The sequence below is a fragment of the Convolutriloba macropyga genome, unplaced genomic scaffold, assembly GCF_964194025.1.
Source record: "Convolutriloba macropyga unplaced genomic scaffold, txConMacr16.3 SCAFFOLD_2337, whole genome shotgun sequence".
Lineage (NCBI taxonomy): Eukaryota > Metazoa > Xenacoelomorpha > Acoela > Convolutidae > Convolutriloba > Convolutriloba macropyga.
The window spans coordinates 1,101-26,836 of NW_027453736.1; the positions used below are offsets into that span (position 1 = coordinate 1,101).

The 25,736-nt window shown below is 38.1% G+C and overlaps 1 protein-coding gene across 1 annotated transcript; it reads right to left on the reverse strand.

Annotated features, from left to right (window-relative positions):
- Positions 1-2,391: 2,391 nt before the first annotated feature.
- Positions 2,392-15,357, reverse strand: LOC142358516 (innexin unc-9-like). Its single transcript, XM_075409910.1, has 8 exons — positions 14,991-15,357; positions 8,491-8,733; positions 8,007-8,159; positions 7,769-7,808; positions 6,518-6,738; positions 5,965-6,127; positions 2,899-3,042; positions 2,392-2,638 (listed from the first exon to the last, which is right to left on the reverse strand). Exons 1-8 carry the CDS (start codon positions 15,130-15,132, stop codon positions 2,482-2,484), a joined length of 1,263 nt encoding a protein of 420 aa, XP_075266025.1. The 5' UTR covers positions 15,133-15,357; the 3' UTR covers positions 2,392-2,481.
- Positions 15,358-25,736: the final 10,379 nt, after the last annotated feature.

Genomic DNA, 25,736 nt, shown 5'->3' on the forward strand with positions numbered 1-25,736 from the left:
ACAGCTGCATGTTTACACCGAGGGATGTTAGATCTTGCCTGATGCAGTCGACAATTATGCGTCCGGTGATGCGACGCATTACTTCACCAATACCAATAGGTCTCACACCTGGACATTTATCCCGAGCCACTAGTTGAAACCATTGTATGCAATCAAATCCCAGGACTCGAGGACCGGACTACCGTTCATGAGATCGGTAGGTGCGAGCACGCCGCCTTTATGATCCTCAGAAAGAACGCGAATAGCATTACTGATCTTAACACGAGACATGAAATCGATGAACATCTTGAGGTCAGAGTGTTGCTTTTTGTTCCTTGAATTCATTCTCATTAGGATTGCCTTCGCTTCACATAACAGTTCAGATAAGTTGAAGTTGTGCCATGCAGGCAGTCTACGCTTGATGGTCCTATTGTTCGATCCATTGTCCTTGTTCTTTGTTCGACTGATGGTTAATTGCGGAAATATCATACAGGGGTCAGAGATATATATCGGATCTATCCGTGTCTACGGTAATCGGGGAGAAGACAGTGTGAATGGCTTCGACGAACTAATCCCTGTGTTGAGCTTACTGAGCGTGAAGAGCGAGGGCTTCCATGTGACAACCTCGCGGTATATTTTGCGCGCTGTTACCGCGTGATGAGGCTGGAATTTTTCCCAAAAATTATCCGATTGTGTGGTGACAGAACAATCGGGGGCGTGAGATGTTGCAGGATCTATGAATGCAGTGTCGGAAACGGTCAAAGCATTGTGTGATGCCGGCGTTCCGATTGCTGTTTCGGTGGCTGCGGTGACCAAAGAGCAGCTTTTGCAGCTGAAGTTTTCGGATCAATCTTTCGCTGCCGCTAGACCGCTGCTTTTCACGTGAAATTAACTATAACACGTATGACACCAGACGCTTCCTCTACGTAGGGGACACTTGCAGAATGGACAATGGGTTTGATCAGCCATCAGACTACGCGCTAGGAGTGGTGAAGGCTGCACTGAGGGGGACAAGATTAAGATAATTACAGAAGCGTAATAACTGCAACGATATTTAAAGTGTTGAATGATGTTAAACAGAATAATAGTGAAAGCATCTTTTCCATGAAAGGAGAAGCGCACGGCGTTTTTACAGAACAGGTTAGGTTCAAGAATAGTCCTAAATTAGGGTGAAACAATAAACAGCTTTAAGGCACCGAATCAATATAATTATACAAAGCGTAGTTAAGGGCACCAATTTTCTTATTTATGAGGCGATTACAGCTGGTGGGTATAACTTTGGGAACAATCAAATTATCTGGGCTAAATTGAACAATAATGAGCTGAATTAGGAATTTCCATTGCTCTATGAAAGTTTCAGTACTACTACAGTGATCATTGAATCCAGCAATTACAACAGAAGTGTTCAGTTTCTGATTTGGGTATTGATTGATAACATCGCAGAGATCTAGCAAATTAGCACCTCGATAGGAGTGAACACAACTATGTACTTGACCCTCGTCTATATATTTGGTACGAGAAGTACCCAAGACGAGAAGTATCCAGCTGGAGGGAAGAGGTTTGGCATCGAGGAGCCTGCTAACATTCAAAACAAGAAATTGCTCTAAAAATGAAATCAGTTAGAATGGTACGACCTGATGTGATGAAGGAAGATGGTTGGCATCAAACCATCCCATTCACCGAGCCTGCTAACGTTCAAAAATAAGAAATTGTTCTAAAATGAAATCAGTTAGAATGATACGACCTTATTTGATGAGTCGGGGTGGGAGATTGGTTCACTCGCGTACGGCTGGGGTGGCGAGGCTTGAAAAAGTGTAGGTTTGATTCAGCCCAGCCGCATACGTATTTGAATATATAGCGGAGGTATATATGTTCGGGGGCTATTTAATAAGTTTATCGCAACAATTAAGCTATTTGAATAATTAAAACTAAACTGATTTACTTCTCACAGTGATGATGAAATAGCAGCTTTTTAAAGTAGGCATTGTTAAACACAGACAAACTGTGGGTATTTTTTATTCAAATTGATAAGAAGGTTTTATTGGATGCTCAAGAGTAAAATGTTTGTTTTTTATTGCAATTGTTTAACTGGATTTTACGCCGGCCAGAAAAAAATTAATGAGCCAACAGTTATATAGACCTCGGCTTAGCGTTCAGATAAAGCTTTACCCCCATATCCAATTACAGTAAATATCATTATGGAGGGATATAATTTCTGGGGGCGTGGGCTTAAACTCAAACTTTCGGCTTGACCTGTTTTTCAAACCTGTGCTTTTTTGCCTATCCGCTTGCTTGACCGCCATCGTCTTCTTCTACTTAGAAGTTGACTTGCCAACCTCGCATTGAACTACTTCCTGTTAGGCTCTTTGTTGATCTTTTTATGCGGTTCACTTTGTTCTTGATTAGAAAATGTAAAGATATTAGTATTTTTCCATGTTTCATAATACAGTAGTCCAAAGTTATGATAATATCAATAAAATTCAGTTATTTTTCATGGACATTCTATTCTTTTCCTGGCTTCTCGGAATGCTCATCGAGGGCATGAATGTTGGGAAGTTTCGGGAAACTTTTTTGAATTCTTGGCTTCTGGGTGTAGAGATGCCACAAGTTGCAAATGAGATCGGTCATGTTGATCGAGGTCGTGTTCGCAGCAATCAATCTAAATGTGCGATAAAAAACGTGAATTAAAGGCGTGTCCCCGATTTTTACTGATCAAGTTGCATGTTTTTAATGGTATTAGAATATATAATCCCACCCACCACAGTTTCTATGGTGTTTTGATATTGTAGTGAAACATCAATAAGGAGTCTTTACCGTTATAGCCCCCCATTATGACATGTTTAACATGATTGAGCGGGGGGGGGGGGGTGCGCTAAGGTGGGAGAGGGACTGTAGTGGGAAAGACCAAAAAAGGTTTACCGTAGCATGAAAACACCATCGGGTCGCAAAAAGCTCATGACGAAAGCCCTCAAGGCTCTTCTGTTGTGCTCCTTCTCCTGAATGTAAGTCACCTGATCGGGGCCCTTAGTCCTGTTGCCCATCAGAATGTGCTTCTCAATCCATCTAAGCGTAAAACACTCTTTTTTGTAATTCAAAAATTTGTATAGCAAATTCGGGTCTACTCTATGCCCCCCCCCCCCAGTGGGCTAATATCTTTTACGCCCCCAGGCGCACGTGCATTTTTTTGCATAGTATTGTGCTATATAACAACATATAATTTGTAACTGTTTAATTGCTCTTGAACGATCTTGAACGGGGGGAGGGGGGGGGGGGGTGTCAAACAGAATAGATCCACAAATTCTCAGTTTTTCTAAAGGGTAGCTGGCTGAAGACTACATAGTAAAAAATGTGTGATCCGGTCATCATGGTTTTGAGTTGTTTCTAGTTAGATAAGGGACCATTTGTAACCCAAAAATATACTTTCACATTTAGTTACAGTTCACCGGATGTTCTTCTCTGCGTACATGAACTTCATTAACTAAGTTTAACAACTGTCTTTAATCAACACCTGTTGCGATAATAGCAGTTAAATAAACTGCCAGTGTAATAAATTTAAGTACCCGATCGACACTGGAAAAACACCTCAGCATTAGACTACGAGTTTATCACACTCTTTTATCGCATCTGTTACTAAATAAACAATGGCGATAAAAGAGTGGTGATAAACTCGTACTCTAATGATGGAAACGGTTCGATAAACTTGTAGTCTAAAAAAACTAGTGTGGCGTGTGTGTTGTGTGTGTGCGGTGTGTGTGTTGTGTGTGTGCGTGTGGGTGGTTTGTGTGTGGTGTGTGTGTTGTGCGTGGTATATGTGTGTGTGTTTGTGCGTGCGTGTGTATGTGTGTGGTTGTGTGAGTGTGTTTGTGTGTGTGCACTTGTGTATGTGCTTGTGTGTGTTTGCGCGCGTATGTGTGTGTGCGCGCGTGTGTTTGTGTGTGAGCGTGTGCGTATGTACGCGTGTGCATTGATAAACTTGTAGTCTAAAAAAAACTTGTGTGGCGTGTGTGTGTGCGGTGTGTGTGTGGTTTGTGTGTATGTGTGGTGTGTTTGTAATGTGTATGTGTGTGCGCGCTTATGTGCGTGTGTGTGCATGTGTGTGTGTCTGTGAGCGTGTGTGTGCGTGTGTGTATTTGTGTGTGTGTGTGCGTGTGTGTGGTTGTTTTTGTGTGTGTGCGCTCGTGGGTGCGTGTGCGCGTCCATTTGCGTGTGTGTTTGTGTGGGTTTGTGTGTGTGTGTGCGTGTGTGTATGTGGGGGGGGGGGGCGCATGAGGACAAAACGAAGAACAGATCCGACGAAATATCACTTACCTTTGAAAATGTAATTGTCTACAAAAAATGAAATTGAAAAACCAATAAAACTGTGTTCAATTTTGAAATGATCGCAACAGGTGTTGATTAAAAAAAATTACCACACGTTTGTTATCGCCCTCGAAAATATCATAACACCTCGGCTTCGCCTCGGAGTTTGATAACTTCTCGGTGGCGATAACAACCAACCGTGTGGTAATAAAAACAGAATAGATCCACAAATTCTCAGTTTTTCTAAAGGGTAGCTGGCTGAAGACTACATAGTAAAAAAATGTGCGATCCGGTCATCATGGTTTTGAGTTGTTTCTAGTTAGATAAGGGACCATTTGTAACCCAAAAATATACTTTCACATTTAGTTACAGTTCACCGGATGTTCTTCTCTGCGTACATGAACTTCATTAACTAAATTTAACAACCGTCTTTAATCAACACCTGTTGCGATAATAGCAGTTAAATAAACTGCCAGTGTAATAAATTTTAGTACCCGATCGACACTGGAAAAACACCTCAGCATTAGACTACGAGTTTATCACACTCTTTTATCGCCACTGTTACTAAATAAACAATGGCGATAAAAAGAGTTGTGATAAACTCGTACTCTAATGATGGAAACGGTTCGATAAACTTGTAGTCTAAAAAAACTAGTGTGGCGTATGTGTTGTGTGTGTGCGGTGTGTGTGTGTTGTGTGTGCGTGTGTGTGGTTTGTGTGTGGTGTGTGTGTGTTGTGCGTGGTATATGTGTGTGTGTTTGTGCGTGCGTGTGTATGTGTGGTTGTGTGAGTGTGTTTGTGTGTGTGCACGTGTGTATGTGCTTGTGTGTGTTTGCGCGCGTATGTGTGTGTGCGCGCGTGTGTTTGTGTGTGAGCGTGTGCGTATGTACGCGTGTGCTTTGATAAACTTGTAGTCTAAAAAAAACTTGTGTGGCGTGTGTGTTGTGTGTGTGTGCGGTGTGTGTGGTTTGTGTGTATGTGTCGTGTGTTTGTATTGTGTATGTGTGTGCGCGCTTATGTGCGTGTGTGTGTGTGCATGTGTGTGTGTCTGTGAGCGTGTGTGTGCGTGTGTGTATTTGTGTGTGTGTGCGTGTGTGTGGTTGTGTTTGTGTGTGTGCGCTCGTGGGTGCGTGTGCGCGTCCATTTGGGTGTGTTTGTGTGGGTGTGTGTGTGTGTGTGTGTGTGTGTGTGTGTGTGTGTGCGTGTGTGTATGTGGGGGGGGCGCATGAGGACAAAACGAAGAACAGATCCGACGAAATATCACTTACCTTTGAAAATGTAATTATCTACAAAAAATGAAATTGAAAAACCAATAAAACTGTGTTCAATTTTGAAATGATCGCAACAGGTGTTGATTAAAAAAATTACCACACGGTTGTTATCGCCCTCGAAGTTATCATAACACCTCGGCTTCGCCTCGGTGTTTGATAACTTCTCGGTGGCGATTACAACCAACCGTGTGGTAATATTCAAGGGAATTAAATTAAGTTGAGATCAACATAAGTGATTTCAATTCCTATACTGGATTTAGTTAGAAACAAGACACAGAATTTTCCATCATACGTCTCAATTTTGTCAAAAACTGATGTGTATTGAAATGAAAAGCTCTTTTGACTAAGAATTTTTTCGAAATAAGCTAAAAACAAGGAGGAATTGGATTCGAAGTGACTCTGGAAATGTATGAACCGGAATCGGTTGTTGCTGGCGTAAAGAGTGCTGATCCAGTTGCAAACTGCGACGATGTTCATGACCAGCATGAAGTAGAGCCAGCACCACACAAACAGGAAGATCTTCTCATTGTACAGATTCACTCCCAACACACACTGCACCGTCTCTTGCTGCACGATTCCTGTTATAGTTAGATTTCGTAAGTTTTTCAGATATCAGGAAATTCACTATCTGAAATTTAATTTTGTGGGGTTTCTTATGTAGAAAGATAATAGGAGAAAATGACTTGCTGTCGAATTCACGATTATACGCAGGTCTTTTGAATGTTAGCCTATTCACGCCATAATATCAATGATAAAACAGTTAATAAAACGGAATGAAAGGACCTCTTGTCAGACTCAGCTTGATCCAGCGAACATGAGCATTACGAGACTAAAGTTACCGCCCTGGACACCATTGAAAGCAAAAAATTTTGGACAAGATCTGACCAGATTGCTTTTTGGCTTAGGACCTCAACCTGGATTATATGAAATTATATACAAGGGGGGGGGGATATCGAAACGCAACTGACCCATATCGTCGTGTCGTTGGAAGTCGCAGAAGGTGGTCATTGGGAATCTCCAGGTGTCTGTCCAGGGGTCTCCGTTGAGGATGCAGACGATGACCTCAAATCCCCATTTCCAAGTACCTGGACCAATGATCCAGTTGAGAGAGATTATCTGTATCAGAACATTCACCACATTCGCTATCTTCACGATGAGATAGTACGTGCCCATGCTGGCCCCAGAGTCCCTACAATTGGAAATAAGTTGGATTAGGTCTAAATATTTGACTTATGATTTTAAAATATTTTTCTCAGAATCTAGGATAATCAAAAAGAATGAAAAGGTAGCGTAACAATTCAACAAACGTCCCATGATTGCTCTAAGATTCTTATAGCAAACGTGTCAAATTGGAAGGACCCACGATAAGTTGCGTCATTAATTAAGCCTCTTAGATTGATATCAGTATTTTTTTGTCAAGCTCTTCGTTCTGCGGTTGGTAGAAATCTTCCAAAGAAAAAGATAAATTGATACATTTTTTGGATTGTGATTAATTGCTCTCAAACGAAGTCGGTATGAATTATATTAGTCTGTGGTCTTTTTAATGCGATTTTTCGCTTGACCAATTTTTCGTCTGACCCATTTGACTTTTCGTCCTCAAAAACGGGATGAACAGGTAGCGCTGGGAGGGTATTAAATGGCCTATCAGCTCTTAGAGTCTTGCGCTTTACTAGTCTCTAAGTATGCACTAAAACTGTTCTGAGGAAACAACTTCAGGGTGAGGGGTGGCTCTTGGTCTTTAAAGTTTGGTGCCCTCAGTCATCCCACCCCTGTCACCCCCCCCCCCCCTTTCTAAATATACGGAGGCTAGTACAATCAAAATTTTTGTAGTTGTGCACTATCTTTCATTTTGTTATTTTTGTTCTCATTTTAAAGCATTTTGACTTGCACAATTGATAACGTTTTCGCAATTAACCGAACTTTCTTCAACTCTAAGTAAAACTTAAAGATAGCATTCTAAGGAAAACTTAAAAAGATAGCATTTTTGCCTTATTTTCATAAATTTTGTAGACCTATTCTGACCCCCCCCCCCCCACCAGCTCAGTGGACATTTAACTTTTATGCCCCACAGACAAAAATGCTATCTTTTTTATAGTCACGTGCTATATCACAACACATATTTTGTGGACACAAATAACACAGGGAGAGGTCAGAATAGATCCAATTTTGTCTCAATGGATCAAAAAGAGAATTAAGTGTCTTCTTGTTATGTGACTTACTTGTCTCTGCATTTGAAGAGTGCCTTGCTCACAAAATTGGCTGAAACGCAAACCAATTTATTTTGACATAATTGATCTAATACATGTTTGCGGTTCCTTTTAATCTTGTAATTTGATGGATCATTTTCATTCGTCAACGCAACTGATAAGGTTCATATCACATATAAGGTCCCAGGAGTTAGAGTTGAGATCTCTCTCCCCCCCCCCCCCGTTATTGAGCACAAACGAAAGCTAGTACCATTTTTCTTGTTAATGTCCGAGAGACGTTTCTTGGCCTCGAGGTGTTTGTCCAAGAAGGTGGCCAAGTCCATCAGACTCTTCTTTCTGTCTTCAGGCTTCATTATCAACTCACAGTTGTCAACCGTGTTCACCATCTTGTTCATGTCAATCTCTAAACAAAATTACTGAGCAGTTAGTCAATTTTACTTCTGTCACTATTGTGTATAGAACAAAATTGATTACTTAGTCGAATGTTTTGTAAACATTGCTTGCATCCATTTTTGTAAGACTATTTTTGCTTTTGGATAATGAGCACGAATTCACACAATCATATACAAACTTGGAAAAATTTTCCTGGTTTTCTTGTTCATCAAGATCACGTTTATGCCATTGAACAAGTTTATACCATACTGTCAAGCTTATATTATGCACAATTATAATTTGGATGTTCTCGCTCACAGCATGTTATTTTAACATCAATTTAGTCTAGTGGAAAACTTAACCATAAGAGCCCAGCATTCCGGTCCAGAACATCTGGGGTACGTAGAAAAGTACCCCCATGAGTATGAGGATGACAGGGTACCACTGGTAGAACTGGACATACACTGTCTCTCCGTCCCTCCTGGCAGTGGTCACGTGGTCTTCTTGTGCAATGTAGTATGTCTTGTTCACGAAACACACATTGTCCGCGTACATCACCCAACCAGGGTGGAACTCGCCAGGCGCCCAACAGTTTAAAGGACTCCCTGGAAAAATTTAAGGACTCCCTGGAAAAATTTAAGGACTCTCTGGAAAATCGTTTCTTTCAGATCTTCTGGGCGAGGGAAACAAAGTTGAAAGGAGTTATCTACTTTCTCGCTGACATCACATGCACACAGAAGTAATGGTTAAGTGACTCTGCTTGAAGTCACTGAGAACTTCTGGCGTTTATCGAGAACCGTGAAGCGGTTCGGGATATTAAGTCAGAATTTCGAAGTGACTTCAAGCAGAGTCACTTAACCATGCTTAAAACACGAAACGCGCACGTTTTAAAATGACGTAAGTCAACGAAATTCAACTTCTGGCTAAGTAGCAACTTCTGGCATTATAACTTCTGACACTGAAAACTTTCGGCATTTTAAAATGTGCACGTGAGTGTTTCAATTTTTTATAAAAGTTTAGAGAAGTAATCTATTGTCACAGGAATGCTTCTGAACTACAAAACTGATTTTTTAAATTTTTTTTATCGGGAACAATCAAGAACAAATTTTTCAGGAGCCTAAAAGTTTATTATCAGTAGGTCTTCTTTTTGAGGGTACGTTCCAAACTCTGCCCATTTTTGCATTTTTGAGGCTTCTCAATAGCCCAGTGGTATTTCAGAGGAATTTTGCAAAATTTCAAAGGCATTCTTTGCTACATTATGGGTGATCTTTTCTGCTAACTTATTTTTATTTTATGTTAAAAGGTGCTATGGTGAATACCCTAAAAATATCTAGACTACAGCCCCTCTGAATTAAATTACCCCGCCTGTCGTTCGAGATGAATTTGTCCGACGTTAGTCAGTTTCTTATATTTTCAGTTTATCGCAATGGAAACTGCCTTTTTCTGGTTTGTGCTTGAACTGGTCTTTTGGATCATTCTCAACACAATCATATTCACTCCGATTGTGTTAATGTGTACTCGGAGGTTTGACCGATTCTTCGGAATCCACAAAAATATTTTTCTCGAAGATCAACGCAAACCTAAACCAAACAATGACAGAGTTCCAGAAGACAAAATGGAGATTCTACGGGGTGAAGTTCCTACAAAGCAGACCCTGGAGCAGGAAAATTTCGACGTCATTCTAATCGGCGGAGGAACGAGCGCTTTGGTCGCTGCCTCAATAATGACCCGACATGGTTATAAAGTGGCCTTATTTGAACAACACACAAAGCTAGGTGGGGGGTGCCATACTTTCAAAAAAGGAAGATTTGAATTTGATACTGGCTTACACTATGTCGGAGATATGAAAGGCGATGAAAACTTTTGCCAGCTACTTGACCAGCTTACAGAAGGGCAAATTACATGGTATCCGATGGACGAGAGATTCGATAAAGTTGAAATTGGCGACCCGGAAAATAAGGATAACTTCAAAACTATCGATATTTATGGTGGATATGAAAAATGGAAAACAAAACTAAGCGAACAGTTTCCGGGAAACGAAGCAGTCTTTGATCGGTTGTTAGAAATTATGAAATCGGGTCGAGACGTATCTATGTTCTTTGCGATTTTGAAAATGGCACCTGAGTTTGTTTCAAAAAGACTTTCAAGCGTTCCTTTGGGTACAAAGTACCAATTATGGAAACGTTATTTCAGAACGACAGCGAAAGATGCGTTCAGCGAAATAACTTCAAATAAGGAAGTTTTAGCATGTATAGAATACATTTATGGCACTTTAGCCTTGCCTTCGAAGTATTTAAACCTTTTTCTGAATATCTGTGTGGCGGATCATTACATTAAAGAAGGGGGGTTTTACCCCAAACATGGCCCGTCCATCATCCCTTATTATCTTGTGAAAGGAATAAACAAATTCGGAGGAAAATGTTACGTTAGATCAAAAATTGATAGTTTAATCTTAGACCGAAATCCCGGCGGAAAGCTGCTCTGCAAAGGCGTGAACGTTCTAATAGCTAACAAAGAAGTTGCTCAGGTTAAAGCCAAATATATCATATCGTCCGCAGGGTTTGTGAACACTTTTGTAAAAATGATGCCTCCGAAAGACTTAGTTTCAAAAATTTGCCCAAATATTGATGCCATTCGACAAACTATGCAACCTAGCATGGGCGGGTTTAGTCTTTTTGTGGGTCTTTCGGCAACGAGCGGAGAACTTGGCCTTTCAGCGTTTAATACATGGATGTATGATAACCTTAATTTTGAAGAATTGTTTGAAAATTGGAGTTCTGAAAGTGATCCCTGGAAAGCTGTTGATGAATTGAGCCTTCCTTTTGTTTATGTTAGCTTTCCATCAGCTAAAGACAGGTCGTTTGATGTCAATCAAAGCGAACCTACAAGTACCTGTACTGTAATAACTTTATGTCCATATTCTTGGTTTGAAATGTGGGATGATAAACCGACTACAAAACGAGGCGATCAGTATTCAAGCTTGAAGGAAGCCCTCGCTAAGAAAATATGGGCGCGCGTTTTGCAAAGTTACCCTCAATTAGAAGACAAAGTTGAGGTGTTTGAAATCGGAACCCCTGTTACAAATAATATGTACCTGAATTCCAACCAAGGAGAGGTGTATGGAATGAGTCACGGAATGTATAGATATTCGGAGGAGTTTTCGAGAATGTCTCGATTTAAAACCGAGATTAAAGGGTTGTACGTTACGGGACAAGATACTTGGTGTTGTGGGTTTGTGCCCGCTTTGGTAACTGGGTCTCTTGTTTGTGCGACGATCACATATCGCAACTATTTGGACGATATTGATGCCTTGTACAAAAAGATAAAACCATGTGTAAACTGAACTGATGAAAGTCAGTTTTAAAATAAATAATAAACGAAATGTGCAACCCCACCGATCAATAAGGGATTCGAATCAAAGAAAAGGGAAATTTTGAAACTGAACAAAATCATTCATTGACTTTGAGTCTATAACTTAAACCAGTTTCATTCTACATTTGAGCTGTAAAGACTGTACATTATGAAAATGAAACGCAGTATTTAATTTCAGAAACTCGTAGTTTAGATTAGAGTTCATATTTCAATAGACGAAAAAGAACGAATCAAAACTCCAGAAATTAAGATAAATCAAACAAAGCTAGCTTTTATTCCTGTCCTTAAATTTATCTCTTCCATTTAATGTGCTTTCAATGTAATATTCCTCATAGATGTTCACGTCAATTTTTTTTATTGCAAATTTTTAAAAGAATAAATTGTAATCTAGCCTAAAATTAAATAAATTGTTCTCTGCCACTTTGTTTGTGAAAAGCTCAGATGGAGAAAACTCGATATTTTGTTCTACCGATTTAAAATACGGATTCAAATTGTGTCATATTAAATTTGGTGACACGTAGCGAAGCTTGCGACTGTTTCTTAGCGATAAAGAGTTTTGATCGAAACAAATTATTTTTGAATGAAGGCCAAATTCGTTAGAATAAGATTGTCCACCGATGCAAAAAAGTCAGAAAATTCAGCTGAATGTGTCTCGTTCAATTTAAATTACTATTTTGCGTGCTAACAAATCTGGTGACCGGACAGTAGATCGAAAGGACAACAAATCGAAAACAGAAAATTTGGGACAATAGATCGAAAATTAATCTGTTCTTATTGGTTGAAATTAAGCATTATTTGCGAGCTGCAATATAATTACCACATTATGGCCATTCCTCGCGAGCCATGGCCATGCCTTAGCGGCCCGTGGGACTTGATATGAATCTATCACAACCGAACAAAATATCACAACAGAACATGTTATATGCTGTATAATCAATGAGCGCTGAAATCTGATTGGCCAATACTCCACTTGAATAATTTAATTTTCGATCTATTGTCCCAATTTTCGCTTTCGATCTGTTGTTTTTCGATCTATTGTCCTAGCACCAACAAATCTGACCATGACGCCAGCTATTGTTATGTATTTGTTCATTTGAAGTCTTTCTCCTTATTTTTGAGATGTCTTGATGCCTTTTGTTTTCTTCATTTTACTTTTAAAGATTTTTTTCAGTTTGATGGGTTTTGGTACCAAGGCAACTGAAAGTCCTTAAGTTTTCTCGAAAAACTTGAAAGCTTAAAACGTAAATGATATTAAATGCCAAACTGTCAATATGAAATCGATTTTTTAATATTTAAGCTGTACATTGATTTCAGTCTTAGTTCCGATATTTTAAAAACTGAATATAGACCCTCACAATACTGAAATTAAATGTGAATTTGATGGACCATAAAATTGTCTATTAATTCTACAACCAATATCAACCAGAGGACTGTAGTATCTTAATTGAAGTTAGCCTGTTAAAAACTTAATGAACATCAGATTTTTGGAAAAAACTTTGATTTTTGGGCACTCCGATTCTTGGCATCCATTTTGAAAATAAACCAATTCCTATTCATTTGTTGTCTTTGTATTCTTGTGCCAAATGTACAAGAATTAAACCATTGTTTTTTGTTTGTACTGCAATCTTATTTTTATTTAGATAAAGTACATTTTTGGTCCATTATTTGATTAAACCTCTCATTATATGTTAGTTGCCAGGGCTTTGTGAAAATCTTGATCTCGCTCTCTAAACTACACAAATGTTTGAAATTGACGTATCAAATTAAGAAAACAATAAGAATTCTGAAAAACGTTTCAAATTTATTTTCCGCTATTTTAGTTCAGATTCGATTAAAAAACACAACTTCATGTATTAAAACCGAGTTATTGGAAATGCACGAATTTTAAAACTCAATTGTTTTCAGTACCGAGATTTTTTTTGAACTCCTGAGGGGACAAGTTTTTGAGTAACTTTCGGAGGTCTACATCAAACTTGTCCTAATGTTTTGAATTCAGTCACTTTGAGATAGATTATTTGCATAACTGCAGGTTAATCAAATCTGCAACTGATCTAATCGCAATGAGAGTTGATTAATAACATAACCAGATGTTTGTTATCGCCCTCTCGAAATTATTCATCAACCTGACTTTGCCTCGGTTTTTGATAACTATCACATGGCACTAGCAACTGTGTGTTAGTATCAATTCACGCCACTCTTAATATAACAACATGGATAGTAACATGGATTGTAAAGAATGATGGGAAAAACAGCCGTAACACAAAGTAGACTTTTTGTAACTTCCGAATTTTTGGATCTATTCTGTTCCCCCCCCCCCACACTTTTGGGTTTTTTATGACCCCAAGTAACAAATTATAGGTTGTTATATAGCACGTTACTATGTAAGAAAATAGCACGTGCGCCTGGGGGTCATAAAAAATTTATGCGCACTAAGCTGGGGGGGGGGAGGCAAAACAGAATAGATCCGAATTTTCAAATTGTTTTTCAGCCATTAACTATTAATTCGACCGAAAAATTTTGAAACTAGTTATCGCTGAGTCTAGAAACTAGTAATTAAGCTGAGTCGATAAATTTGACCTCTAAAATTTTTCAAGTACGTTTTAAATTACGTTACGTTTTTTTCCATCTATTGTCTACAGGTTTAGCAGAAACTAAATGTAAAAGGACAGTAGGCCTAACTTCGCGAGTGACGAAAAAAATTTGCAATGTACAATCAAAGAAATTTTCTATGGCTTCAATTCTGTTTTTATTTTAAACTACATGTGTTTTGAAAGTTACTTTCTGCATTTACTAAAAGAAGGAAGCTAGAGCACTGAATCCAAAAAGATATTTTCTGAAAGTTTCTATCACAATTGGAGAGAATGCGATTCTAGTCTGCTTTAATTTTAAATGACAATCTTTGAGATTTTAGAATAAATTAAAATGATTTGAATGGATAAGCCCAAAGCTGCGGAGTTCGGTGGTCAGTTTTTTAAACTTGTACAGATACGCTTAAGAAATTTTTCCTCATGTTGATACGGAATAGACAAATATTTTGTTACTGAGTTATACGTTGATCATACATGGTTGAAAGAACGAAAACTTAAACGTTCTAAAACAAGGTAAATCTTGGAAAGATCTTGTCGTGGAACGAAAATAAACATCCCGTGGAATATTAAACGAGATATTTTCATTTTCTGTCATGAAATTTGAAATCTCAGTCAACCGTGATAAGATCTTTCTATAATTCTTGATGTTTCAAGCTACTGACAAAATGTTCGAAGTGTATCAAGTTTCCGTTCACTATCATTACACCAGTAGTATAAAATTCTGACTGGAACCTCAACGGTGGGGGGGGACGGACAATTACTGCAGTAATTGTCCGTCCCCCCACCCCGTTGATGTTCTAGTTAGAATTTTATACTACTTACACCAACCGCAACACCCCTCTCTTCCCAGAACGCGGCTTAGCTAAGTCTGTACGGCACCAAAAAAACAGTGACGAACTAACCTATAAGCTGTGTTGACATTGCAAAGATGGCGCAGAAAGCGAGGACCACTGCTGAGTAACGATGGTTGAGTCTGTCATTAAAGTCCCCATCATTACCCGCCTTGGAACCGGTGATCACATCAAAAATGATGTTCACCACCATAATTCTCCACTGTTAAACGAATGTTGAATAGCTCCTCAAAATTGTTCAATCAAAATCTGTACAGCACAAATATGGTTGTTTTATAGTTTCTCGATATCGATCGAGTATTTGATAGTTAAGATTGAGTCTAAAACGTTGTCGGTGGTTGCGATCGTGAATTTAATCAATCTAGCTAGCCGAGGCACAGCTAAAATAAGTAATGCTTATTTGAACACGCGATTTATAATTTCATGTGCCATATCTATAATTTAGTGGCATGGTTATGTTTGTGAAGTTGAGAGCGTTTGTGTTCGAACCCAATGTTTGCCCAGTCAAACATTTGTTGATTAGCAAAGTTGGCTAATGCATTGTTAAGCTGAGTAGTCGAGTTTTATCAAAGTTTTGCTTGTTTGAGTTGGCTATGCTTTCATCTACGGCCGAGAAATCGATGAAACTAAATTTGGGTGGTCGGTTTTGATTTTAAGTGGTAGGGTCAGAGACATGTATTTAATTGATATCAATAGTTATGGTTCGAAGTGTTATAATAAAATCAGCTGACCGCGATCATCTGCGAAAGTGGAACTCGTTTCAAGGTTTCATTTGATTTTCCTGTCATGCGTTATCAATTGAACGCGTTGAAACGGTTCGTGCCAATAACGTTCTAAGGTTCAGTTTAGTTGGACTATGTGTTGTCTAGAACTGTACTGTTAACTTTGATGCTGTTCGGAAAGATTTTTTTGACTTAAAGTACCGCAAAGCGAATTTGGACGCGTTCGGTAGTAGCAAGAATTTTTGGTATCAAAGGTCTTTAAATTTTGTAATCTTTGAAGCCAGGGTGAACCATTTGTTGTTAAAATGATAGATTAATGCATGACACCTAAAGAACAGCTTCCGAAGGCTACCTAATTTTTCCGCATTTTCAGGTTTATGCAAACAATAAATCGGTGCACATCAGAAATTGTTTTCCGTACCAGCTTGAAATTGTACACATCTGATTCTCATGAGCAAGAAGCTACCTGTTCATCGTAGCCCATGCGAGTGTATAAGTTGGCGCTGAAGCAATTTATATATCGTTCGATTCAAAAAATATCGTTCGATTAAAAATTTGTCTGGAAATAAAGTTGTGCATTCATCATTGCATTGCAAAAATTGCTGACTTAACTTCGATCGAAAAGCAAGTAAGCCGTTTTGTTTTAACATATTGTCCAATTAATAATAATAAAAATCAATTTACTAAACTTGGTTTCACCAAGCTTAGCAAGTCCCTTACGGGGCTTGAATCTGATTTCTCTCAAACGCTGCCCATCGATATGGGTATAATTTGTACTTAAGATTCTTCTTAGCTAAATCAAATAGATATTCTCACTTCTCTTTTGAATTTGGGAGGTCTTGCATATGTACTATAATTGCGAAAATCAAGCGCTAATGACATCAAATGGTTGTAGTCTGTAACTCTGTAGAAACATTTACATCGGCAACGCTGGCGATTACTTTCTTCCACAATGCTGATAATTTTTGTGTCATCCGCGTATAAATAGTACTCATTGGCAATAAATTTGGGTATTTGGTTTATATGTGCGGGGAAAAAAGACTGCAAAATTTGACCCTTGAGGCCCACCGCTTTTATTTGGTCGAAAGTCAGATTTTCAAAAGATAATAAAACTCGCTGCTGGCTGTCAGACAAAAAATATCGGAATATACCTCAAAGTTTTATCAAACCCCATCCGGCATAATTTTAAAAGTTCGACTTTGAAATTGATGGTATCAAAGGTTTTGTGCCGAGATACTGTCAGTGGCATTTTGTTTCCGTGAAGTAACTCATGCTACCTGTTGCAGTAGAGAACCAACTGAGTGATGGTTGCACGGTTTTTCCTAAAACCGTGTTGCTGTATGCAAAGCTTTTGTTTCAGAATCATCGAGAACTATTTATACATACGATCAAATGGTAGTTACAAGGAGATAAGCATGGCAATTGTTCTGTAATTCTTGATATCTAATTTGCTACCGCTTTTGAAATGGGGGGTCGTACATGGACTTTTCCCACAAACGTGGGAAACTCACACTGCTAACATAGCAACTGAAAATAAGTAAAAGGTTGTTCGAGATGTACTGTAAAGAAGACTTGAGAAAGTTTGTGCTAATTCTATTAAAGATTTAGCACCACTACGTATGGTTTGACTTCCTCGCTTAGACCCGCTTTGCTAAACTGAATTTTATCCAGAAATATTTATTTGTCATCAATATTTCTTGCTAAAATGAATGTCATCAAGAAGTATTTTTTTTATTTGTCGGACTTTGAAACTTCGTGCCAGGCACAAACTTGCGGAAAATTTATGTTAATTTATATAATTTACAGGTGAAATTTTAAATAATTGAAGGATGTCACAGTACTATCTGGAAAGATATAATGAAGGAATGAAAGCATCTGTATTCACGTTTGAAAAGTAAAGTGGGTAAATTTAAATGAGAATAGAATTATGAGGGAAGCTGGAAAATTCATTAATGAACTCTAAATTAGGATCAAATTTGCGAGTGTTGATTTTTTACCCTAGTTGAGAGTGGAAAATATTGATATTTTTAAATAGAAAACGATAACGATTATTCAGTAGTTTTATGGGTGTCGTTGCTTTTCAGCCGCTTCGGTGTTTTCTCTAAATTGTTCACTGCAATTGAAGCAGAATAAAATGATCACCTATAAAAAGTTTTATGAGAAACGGCTTCGGCACTTTTTATTCGGATCAATACCAATACATTTGTTACAATCACCTGTTGAAACTCACACTTTCAAGTTTTGAATCACCACATCTCTGCAGTGCTAGATCCTAAAAAGCTAGATTTCGTATATCCAGTGCCAGGTTTTCAAACTTTAAAACTTGGGATTTTAAAACTTGCAAAGTGCGTGCTTCAAGAAAGGTCACGTTTTTCTGTCCAAATTACTTCGAAATTATGGGTTATACACGATTAAGTTGACTCTGCTTTTCTCGATTAATGACAAATTTTCTCACTCTCTTCATCAGAGCAACTTAAAATTACCTTAATGCAAGCAATTCTCAGCTAGGGTCTACTGAAGCAAAGTTTCAGTCGCTCCTTTATTGCCTCAATTTTGTCCAAGAATGGTTTCCGGTAATCCTTCTGGCTAAGCAAAATGAGCCAAGGGTCAATCAAAGAGGTCACTGATCCAAACTGTCGCCCCAAGTCGCCGTAATTTTGGGGCAGAGCGAAAGGGTAGTTGACGTGTTTCAACGGCCTAACAGTAAAAATGATGACCCAGACATACATATTGAGAGCTGTCCTCACAAGAGTACAAATAATCCAAACTCCACAGATAGTTGAAAAGCAAAATACCAAATTCAAGTTTCGCCCTACTTTGTGTTTGCGGGCTAACAAAACTAGAGAAGTTTGGAAATAATAGTAAATGCAGAGTAGGGCAGGAATGAACGAGAAAACTGAAGTCAAGCCCAGATTTATCAGTTCACTCATCGTGTGGTTATTTAGTGTACGGAAACCGCGCCAGCAAATCCAGTAACCCTGTGCGTAACTGTATGATGCGTCGGCTAAGAAACAGCTCACAATAACTGCTGTTGATACAAAATATTTCGCTTTTCTTTTTGGTGCAGTTAAAATGGCTTCTTTTTCCGCAGCTTTCACCACCAAAATATATCTTTCGTATGCTATCACCATCTGACAGAGGAACTGTTTCTTTACCCCCGCGCCACCCTCTCCCGCCAACAAATTTTGTTTTCATTGTTGCTACCGACTTTTTTAGGGGGGGGGGGGGGAATCTATAGACTCAAATGTGTTTTTTTGTCAATTTTAGCCGATCGATACATTCATCGTAGAGAGTTGTGATTGGTATCATCAGAAAGCCCGTACAGCGTAGGAAATGAAATTAAAAAGATTTTCGTTTTTTCTAGACGGTTACCGACGTTCAAAGATTTGTGAACAATTGGAATGTTATCCGTTGTTTTTATTCACATTTTATAGCATTTTGCGCAATTTTTCGTTAATTTTGCTTAAATTTTTTAATTGAGATATTAATGGTGCTATTGGTTTCGCCTAAAAACAGAGGAGCATGGCTAAATCTTTTGATTCGACAATTTTAGGTTGAAAACTGATGATTTTTTCAAATATAGCCTTTTTTCATCAAAAATGGCAGCAAAAGTCTCTTCAGCCCGTTTTTTTCTCAAAGTTGCCGCAGGTAAAGACCTAAAGCTACCGACAGACTTGAAACAACTACTAGGAAAAATAGTTCCAGTCCCGTTTCTTTTAAGTGTTTTGGAATAACTTTTTTTTGGTAACTCAAAACAATCATTACGCAAAATGAACCTTTCAGTTTTGATGTAGTAACATTTTGCTGCCGAAGTATCTATTTTGGTTACCAATGGAATTGCTCGCTGTTATTATTGAAAGCGTCGAATTATCAAGGCTGGCTTTGGTCTCTATGGTTTTTGACAATAAAAAAATAGACTCCATTGAGATGAGTTTTTAAAAACTAGTTTATCATTTTTTTTTTGGTTTTTGTATGTTTATTACAGACCAGAATAGTTTTATTCAAAATTCATCTACTACCCAAGCACGTTGTTTTTGTCAAAGTAAGCCCTCGCTATCATACATTTTGTTTTCATAGAGATCTTCAAGGTTTCTATCTTCGTATTTTTACCGCATTTGTTGTCCTTTTTTGCAGTTTCATGACTGCGTTTCAATGGATAAGGATCCAGTTGGTTTCCCTTAATGGTACACTTGAACCTATAAATTGCTATCATTTAACATCTATTCGCTCTTATGTATTTGAGTAAATTTGTTTTAAAAAAATCTAAGTTCATTTTTGAATTTTGCCACTATTTTCAAGATTCTGTTAAACTGTTGCTTAGTCTCAAAAAATACAAATAGCATTTTCCTTCCAGTGTGTGAAAATTAAAATTCTATAGGTTATTTTTTTAACTTTGGGCTTCATTGCTTGGATACTAAGGTTTCCAAATACTTTTTTTGGAATTTTGCCCATTATGGAAGTTGTTTTTGCTGCTTTGTCGTCCAATTTTCACCCTAATAACTGATCAAATAACGTTTGAAAGAAAATGCTTGTGTACATATACAATTTTTTAACTGAGTAGTGTATGGTTTTAACTTCTTCGAAGCCGTTTTCTTGGCAAATACAATGGAATTTTGGTTTTTGTATAAAGTTGTCTTTCTTTTTTGCAGTGCTATCACACATTCTGGATAATGGCAGGAGTCAGCGGTTCCTGTAGGAGACATAAACAATCGTATTTCATGATTTCAGTTGATCGCTAATGGTGTTACTCAATTTGAGGTTTTTTTGTTTTGAAAATTATGATCGACCTTTTGAACTCCCCACCTTTGTTTTTGGTCTTGACAACTTGTATCTTAATAATGACGTGTCCCATTCACATTTGTTGGAGCAATCAATATTTTTCTTTTGGTTTATATGCTTAAGCCGGTGTTTTTTGGCTGTGAAGCTATGTGGTTTCAAAAATTTTCAAAAAACAAACGTCATTGCTTGTTTTTTCTTGTTATATTTTTGCATAGTCCCTTTGAAAAGAAAGCTCATTGATATTCAAAAAACCTCAATTAAAAAATCATAATCTGTTCAAAGAATGTTTCAGGCCTACAAAGGCTTCAACAATATTTTTAACATTGTTTGGAATTTTGAATTCCGTCACTACTGGTTAATTTGTTGTCTTAACGATTTGTCTCAACTAATTTGAGGTAGATTTTGCCTCCCATGAAGTTGAAAGATTTTATTGAATTACTATAGTTAAAAACTGTGGGTGAAAAATGAGAGCTCTTTCTAGAGAGCAAATTTTATTCTTTTTACTAGTTTTTGTTTTTTAGTGGTTTTTGGCTCAGTTTTCATAAATAGTTTGTGATTTGATTATTTTAATTTTTTAAAAAATATTTGATCATTAGTTTGTATTAGTTTTGGTTATGAGAGCATTTAATCATATATAATGGTTTTAAACGACAGTTGATGCTTTGAACGACTTACCGTTTTCTCCCAAATTTTATATCAATACTTGATTCTTAGACATATCTGTCGCATTCTATCGTAACCCTATGACAAGTTCTGGATGAGAGATCTAATTGGTTCCATGCTAGGACGTAAAAAGAATTTATCCATTTTTTCTGTTGAAGCCTTGATTTTTACTTTTAAAATGATTCAAATTTTATAAACGTATTTTCAGTTTTTGCTCTTTTGTTCTTTCTCTGTCTACTTGTGACCTAATCTCATTAAGGAGCAGCCCCAAATTCTCTCAGGAGACATACAATTGTTTTTCTTGAATCCAATTAAGTGTTAATTCAAGGTTTAATTGATGCTATTTAGACTGTTGTTTGGTATTATTTGCCATTTCAACTTAAGTTTTTAAGCGTTTGTAAAAAATATTTTTTTTCGCTCGTAATTAACAGTTGTTTCTGTTGAACAACTTTGTTTTTATCTTTTCGGGTAATCTCATTATTGGCAAGTAACATTGGATATCCAAGGTGGCATTATTAAATTCATTTTCTCGCTAACGAATGCTCCCAACAGCTCCAAAGGAGTAAATAGGACTATCTAGCATTTGTAGTTGACGGCTGACTTTGCCTCATTTCTTGTTGTTCTCGACTTTTTTTCAAAGTCTCCTCAAGGATGGTACAAGTCTGCTTTAAGTTGAAGTAGAAGTTTAATTCTTAAGTTAAGGTTTGAACTGATGTATTTTGACTTCGATAGTGATTTTATAAAAAAGAAAGATTTTGAGTTAGACGTGAATTGATGTTTTGCTGCTTGTCTTGTTTCGAAGTTGTATTAGTAGGAAGTATCATCGGCTCTCCAATGCGGTAGTAAGTAATTCGTTCATCGGTTTGCACTTAAGAGCATTAACCAATTGTTTTCGAAGAGTATGTGTATTTTTGAAACTTTTCTCGCTTCATTTGGTAGACAATTAAGTCAACAAAATGAGCGGGGTCGGAACATTATATGAGAACGGTCTTTACCGAGCCTTCTTGTTACAACGAGTAATCATTGTAATGGCAATTCAAGCAGTGATATCGGATTTCAGCTTTCAGACCCCAATTATTATCCTAAATAAAAGCAAAAAATTAGGTAAGTTACAAAAACAATTTTGAGGTTTTCTCTGAAGTATGCGCGTGCACATTTTCAGGGTTCCACTTTTCACAGTGTGTCCAGTAAAGTTCCCATGTGATAACAAATGGGCAAAATTTTGATCAATTTTAAGAGCAATTCAAGTCGACAGTGTTTTTTTTCTGTTTTTCGGGAAAAAATAATAGATGAGCTCTACAACTTCATGTGAACTGAAATTTTTCGAATGTTTCTCTAATTTCTAAATTTCATTTCAAAACATACAAAATTTCTAAATCGAATTTATACAAAGGATGTTTTTGTACTATGCCTTTAACAGGTTAGCAAACAGGCACACTTTGAATCTATCATTTTTAGGAGGCTTGAGCATTCTAGATCAACAAACAAATCGGAATATAGAAACAATTCCCTGGCAAATTCCAAAGCCATACTCCGTCAACCGGATCATGAACAAACTTGGCAAACAGCTGTACCAGAAAGGATCAACATTTTGAAGAATTTTACGACCGAAAAGATAGTGTAGGTGCTGCCGAAACTGGGAGTAGGCCTCCATTCCATACGCATATACTATGTTGCTCTCTGGATTATAACCGTTGAGTATGAATTGGGAAGAGAAAAAGAAGAAAAGGTAGCCAGGACCGGTAACAAAGAAGTCGATGGAAGAGAGCAGAAATAAGGGATAATTTTCCAGCTTGTGAAGTTCCTTGGAACGAAGGAAGCAACACATGAGGTATATGTTCATCACAAACGAGCAGAATGCCAGAAATGCCTGCGATAAGACAGGAAACATATCCAAATTTGTCCTTTTTCGCTATTTTTTGTCTAGGTATGGTTAAAATTGTCATAATCAGAATATAGCTGCGCTACATCAATAAGTACTCTTTTTATACATTTTTCAATCGTTTTTTATTTTTCCTCTGGTAAATAACTTTCCGCGAATCAAGAATGAAATAATTATTCTCAATTGGCATCGCGAAAACCCATGTCGCTTCAAAATTAGAAGTCATATCCTGTTGGCTAACAATTTTTTCTATCATCACATTACCATTGTCAGCTACTGCTCAGTTGCTTTAATCCAATGCTACTTGTTCCCTGTTTTGAGTATTTGTCTAATCTATTCAGACCCGAGGCGGGAAAATTATCTGAATGTTCATCATAAAATCGTCATCAACCTAGTGATTGACAAATTGAAAAACTTGCAAACATCTCGGAATAAACCTTGAAAGTGAATGCATACGAGTATCAAGTTGCTTGCAATATTCTGGCACGTTTTTTTTCTCTTTCAGGAATTTTGCAAGCTTTTCTATTCACTTGCAAGATTCTGGGGGGCACCAGAGAAGGGGTAGGCATTTCTGCAGCAAAAACGTGTCTTAGCTTTTGCTCGAAGCTTTTTAGCTTCTTTGAAGACTAGAACCGGTGTGTTACTGAGCTTAAAAGGAGCGCAGCTGACGCATCTACAAGAGAGGATAAATGAATCTGAGTAGTTGAAACTAATACGAGAAGAGGTCACAATGTAGAGGGCGGGTGGATTTTGCGCTGCACAAAGAAACAGACTCCTATATAAATGAACATCTAAATGCAGAGAGGGTGAAGGTTGTTTCTCTGCAAGAAGAAACAAAAAAACTTTTAAATAAACATCTAAATTCACAAGAAGGGGAACAGACATTTTTCTCTAATTACCTTAGCTTTCTTAGTTGCTTCAATTCAACGCTACTTGGTCTTTGTTTTGGATTTTGTCATATCGACTCACACTCCAGCTGCTGGATCTCAATATTCATAAATAAGTCACTTACCTAGTAACCGACGAAAAGAAAAACCTGCAAGCATCTATGAGGCAGTCCTCCAAATGAACCCATATTGGAAACAATTTGCTTTCAAGATTACCGCAAAAAAAGTTCTTCGGTTCACTTGCAAGAGTCTTAAAAGCTTCTCGTTTAACTTCTCGATTCAATTGCTCACAAAATGCAGCCACCAAAGTAGGTTGCTAATGTTTACAGCAAAACGTGTGCATTACTCAGCTCCAGAAGGCGCGCTACTGGCCGACCTACAGAGAATTGTAGACTAATGCGCGAAGAGATCTCAAATAGGGGGGTGCCTATATGGTTTTCGCGCTGCACAAATAAGCCGACTACTGTATAAATGGCCATCCAAATGCACAAAAAAGACACAGAAGGGGTATAGGTTGTCACGCTGCAAAAAGTAAAATGTAAGAGAATGTAGATAAGGATTCAATTACATTGTTCTAGACAGTTTGTTAAGTTTTTTTTATATCAGTTTTAAGTTGCGGGAACAACCAACTCGTTTTGGTTGCGATAAGGACAAAAGTCAATGTTTTTTCAAGTTTTACTTCTGACTTGATTGTTGCACATGTTCCAGGGGAAAGAGGAGGCCAACTAACACATCACAGACGTTTGACCAGATCGTCGAAGAGGGTGTAACCCAAGTTGCCTAGAAAACCGTTTCGAAAAAAAAATCAAGAAAAAAATTGAGCTAATCAGCCAAAACGCGTGCGAGCGCGGAGACCGGGCGAACGTACGTGCCGTAAGCCGTTTTCACCTTCACCACACGGTGTTGTCCATCTCGTCCAGGGTAGACTTCGAGAACACGTCCAAGGGGCCAAATTCCACGTGGAGTCATATCTTTCAGAATCCAAACAATGTCGTTGACTCTCAGTGGTGTTTGACCACTATCGCTCCATTTGGACCTCTTTAACAGTGTCGGAAGATACTCCTTGACGAGTCGTTTCCAGAAATGGTTGACCATTTGCTGCACATTCTTCCAAGACTTGAAACTGGCGGGTTCTTGGCTGTCGAACTTTCCTGGTGGGAGAGAATTGAACGGTCTGTTAATCAGAAAATGGTTTGGCGTGAGAGGCATTTCATTTTCAGGAAGGTCAGCGACAATCGTTAGTGGTCTGGAGTTCAATATAGCTTCGGTCCCGACCAGAATTGTCCTGAACACATCAAGCGACAATCTTCTGGAGCCTAGAATGATCAAAAGAGTGCGTTTCGCGGTCTGGATCAAGCGCTCCCAAATACCGCCAAAATGAGGTCCATAGGGAGGATTGAACTTCCAGGTTGTGTTCGTTGCTGCCATTGCTTTGTAGATTTTGTCGTTGTCGAGACGTTTCACAGATCTTTTTAGTTCCTCAGATGCACCAATAAATGTCTTGCCATTGTCACTAAGCATTGTTGTTGGCTGACATCTGCGGCTTACAAAACGTCGATAAGCGTTTAGAAAAGTGTCAGTGTTGAGATCGGGACAAGCTTCTAGATGGACACACCTAGTAACCAGGCAAGTGAAGATGAGGCCGTAGTGTTTTTCAATCTGTCCTTTGGCATCTTCTATATAAAAGGGTCCAAAAAAGTCGACTCCGCTGTTCGCGAAAGGATACTGAGTAGAGTCTGTCGGAAAACGGCAGGCAGGAAGGGGAGCCATGACAGGTTGAATGTTTTGAGCGGCAAACCGTCTGCAGAGAAAACATCGGTACTTTATACTCAAAAGTGTTTTCCTGAGGCCAATGATGTGGTAT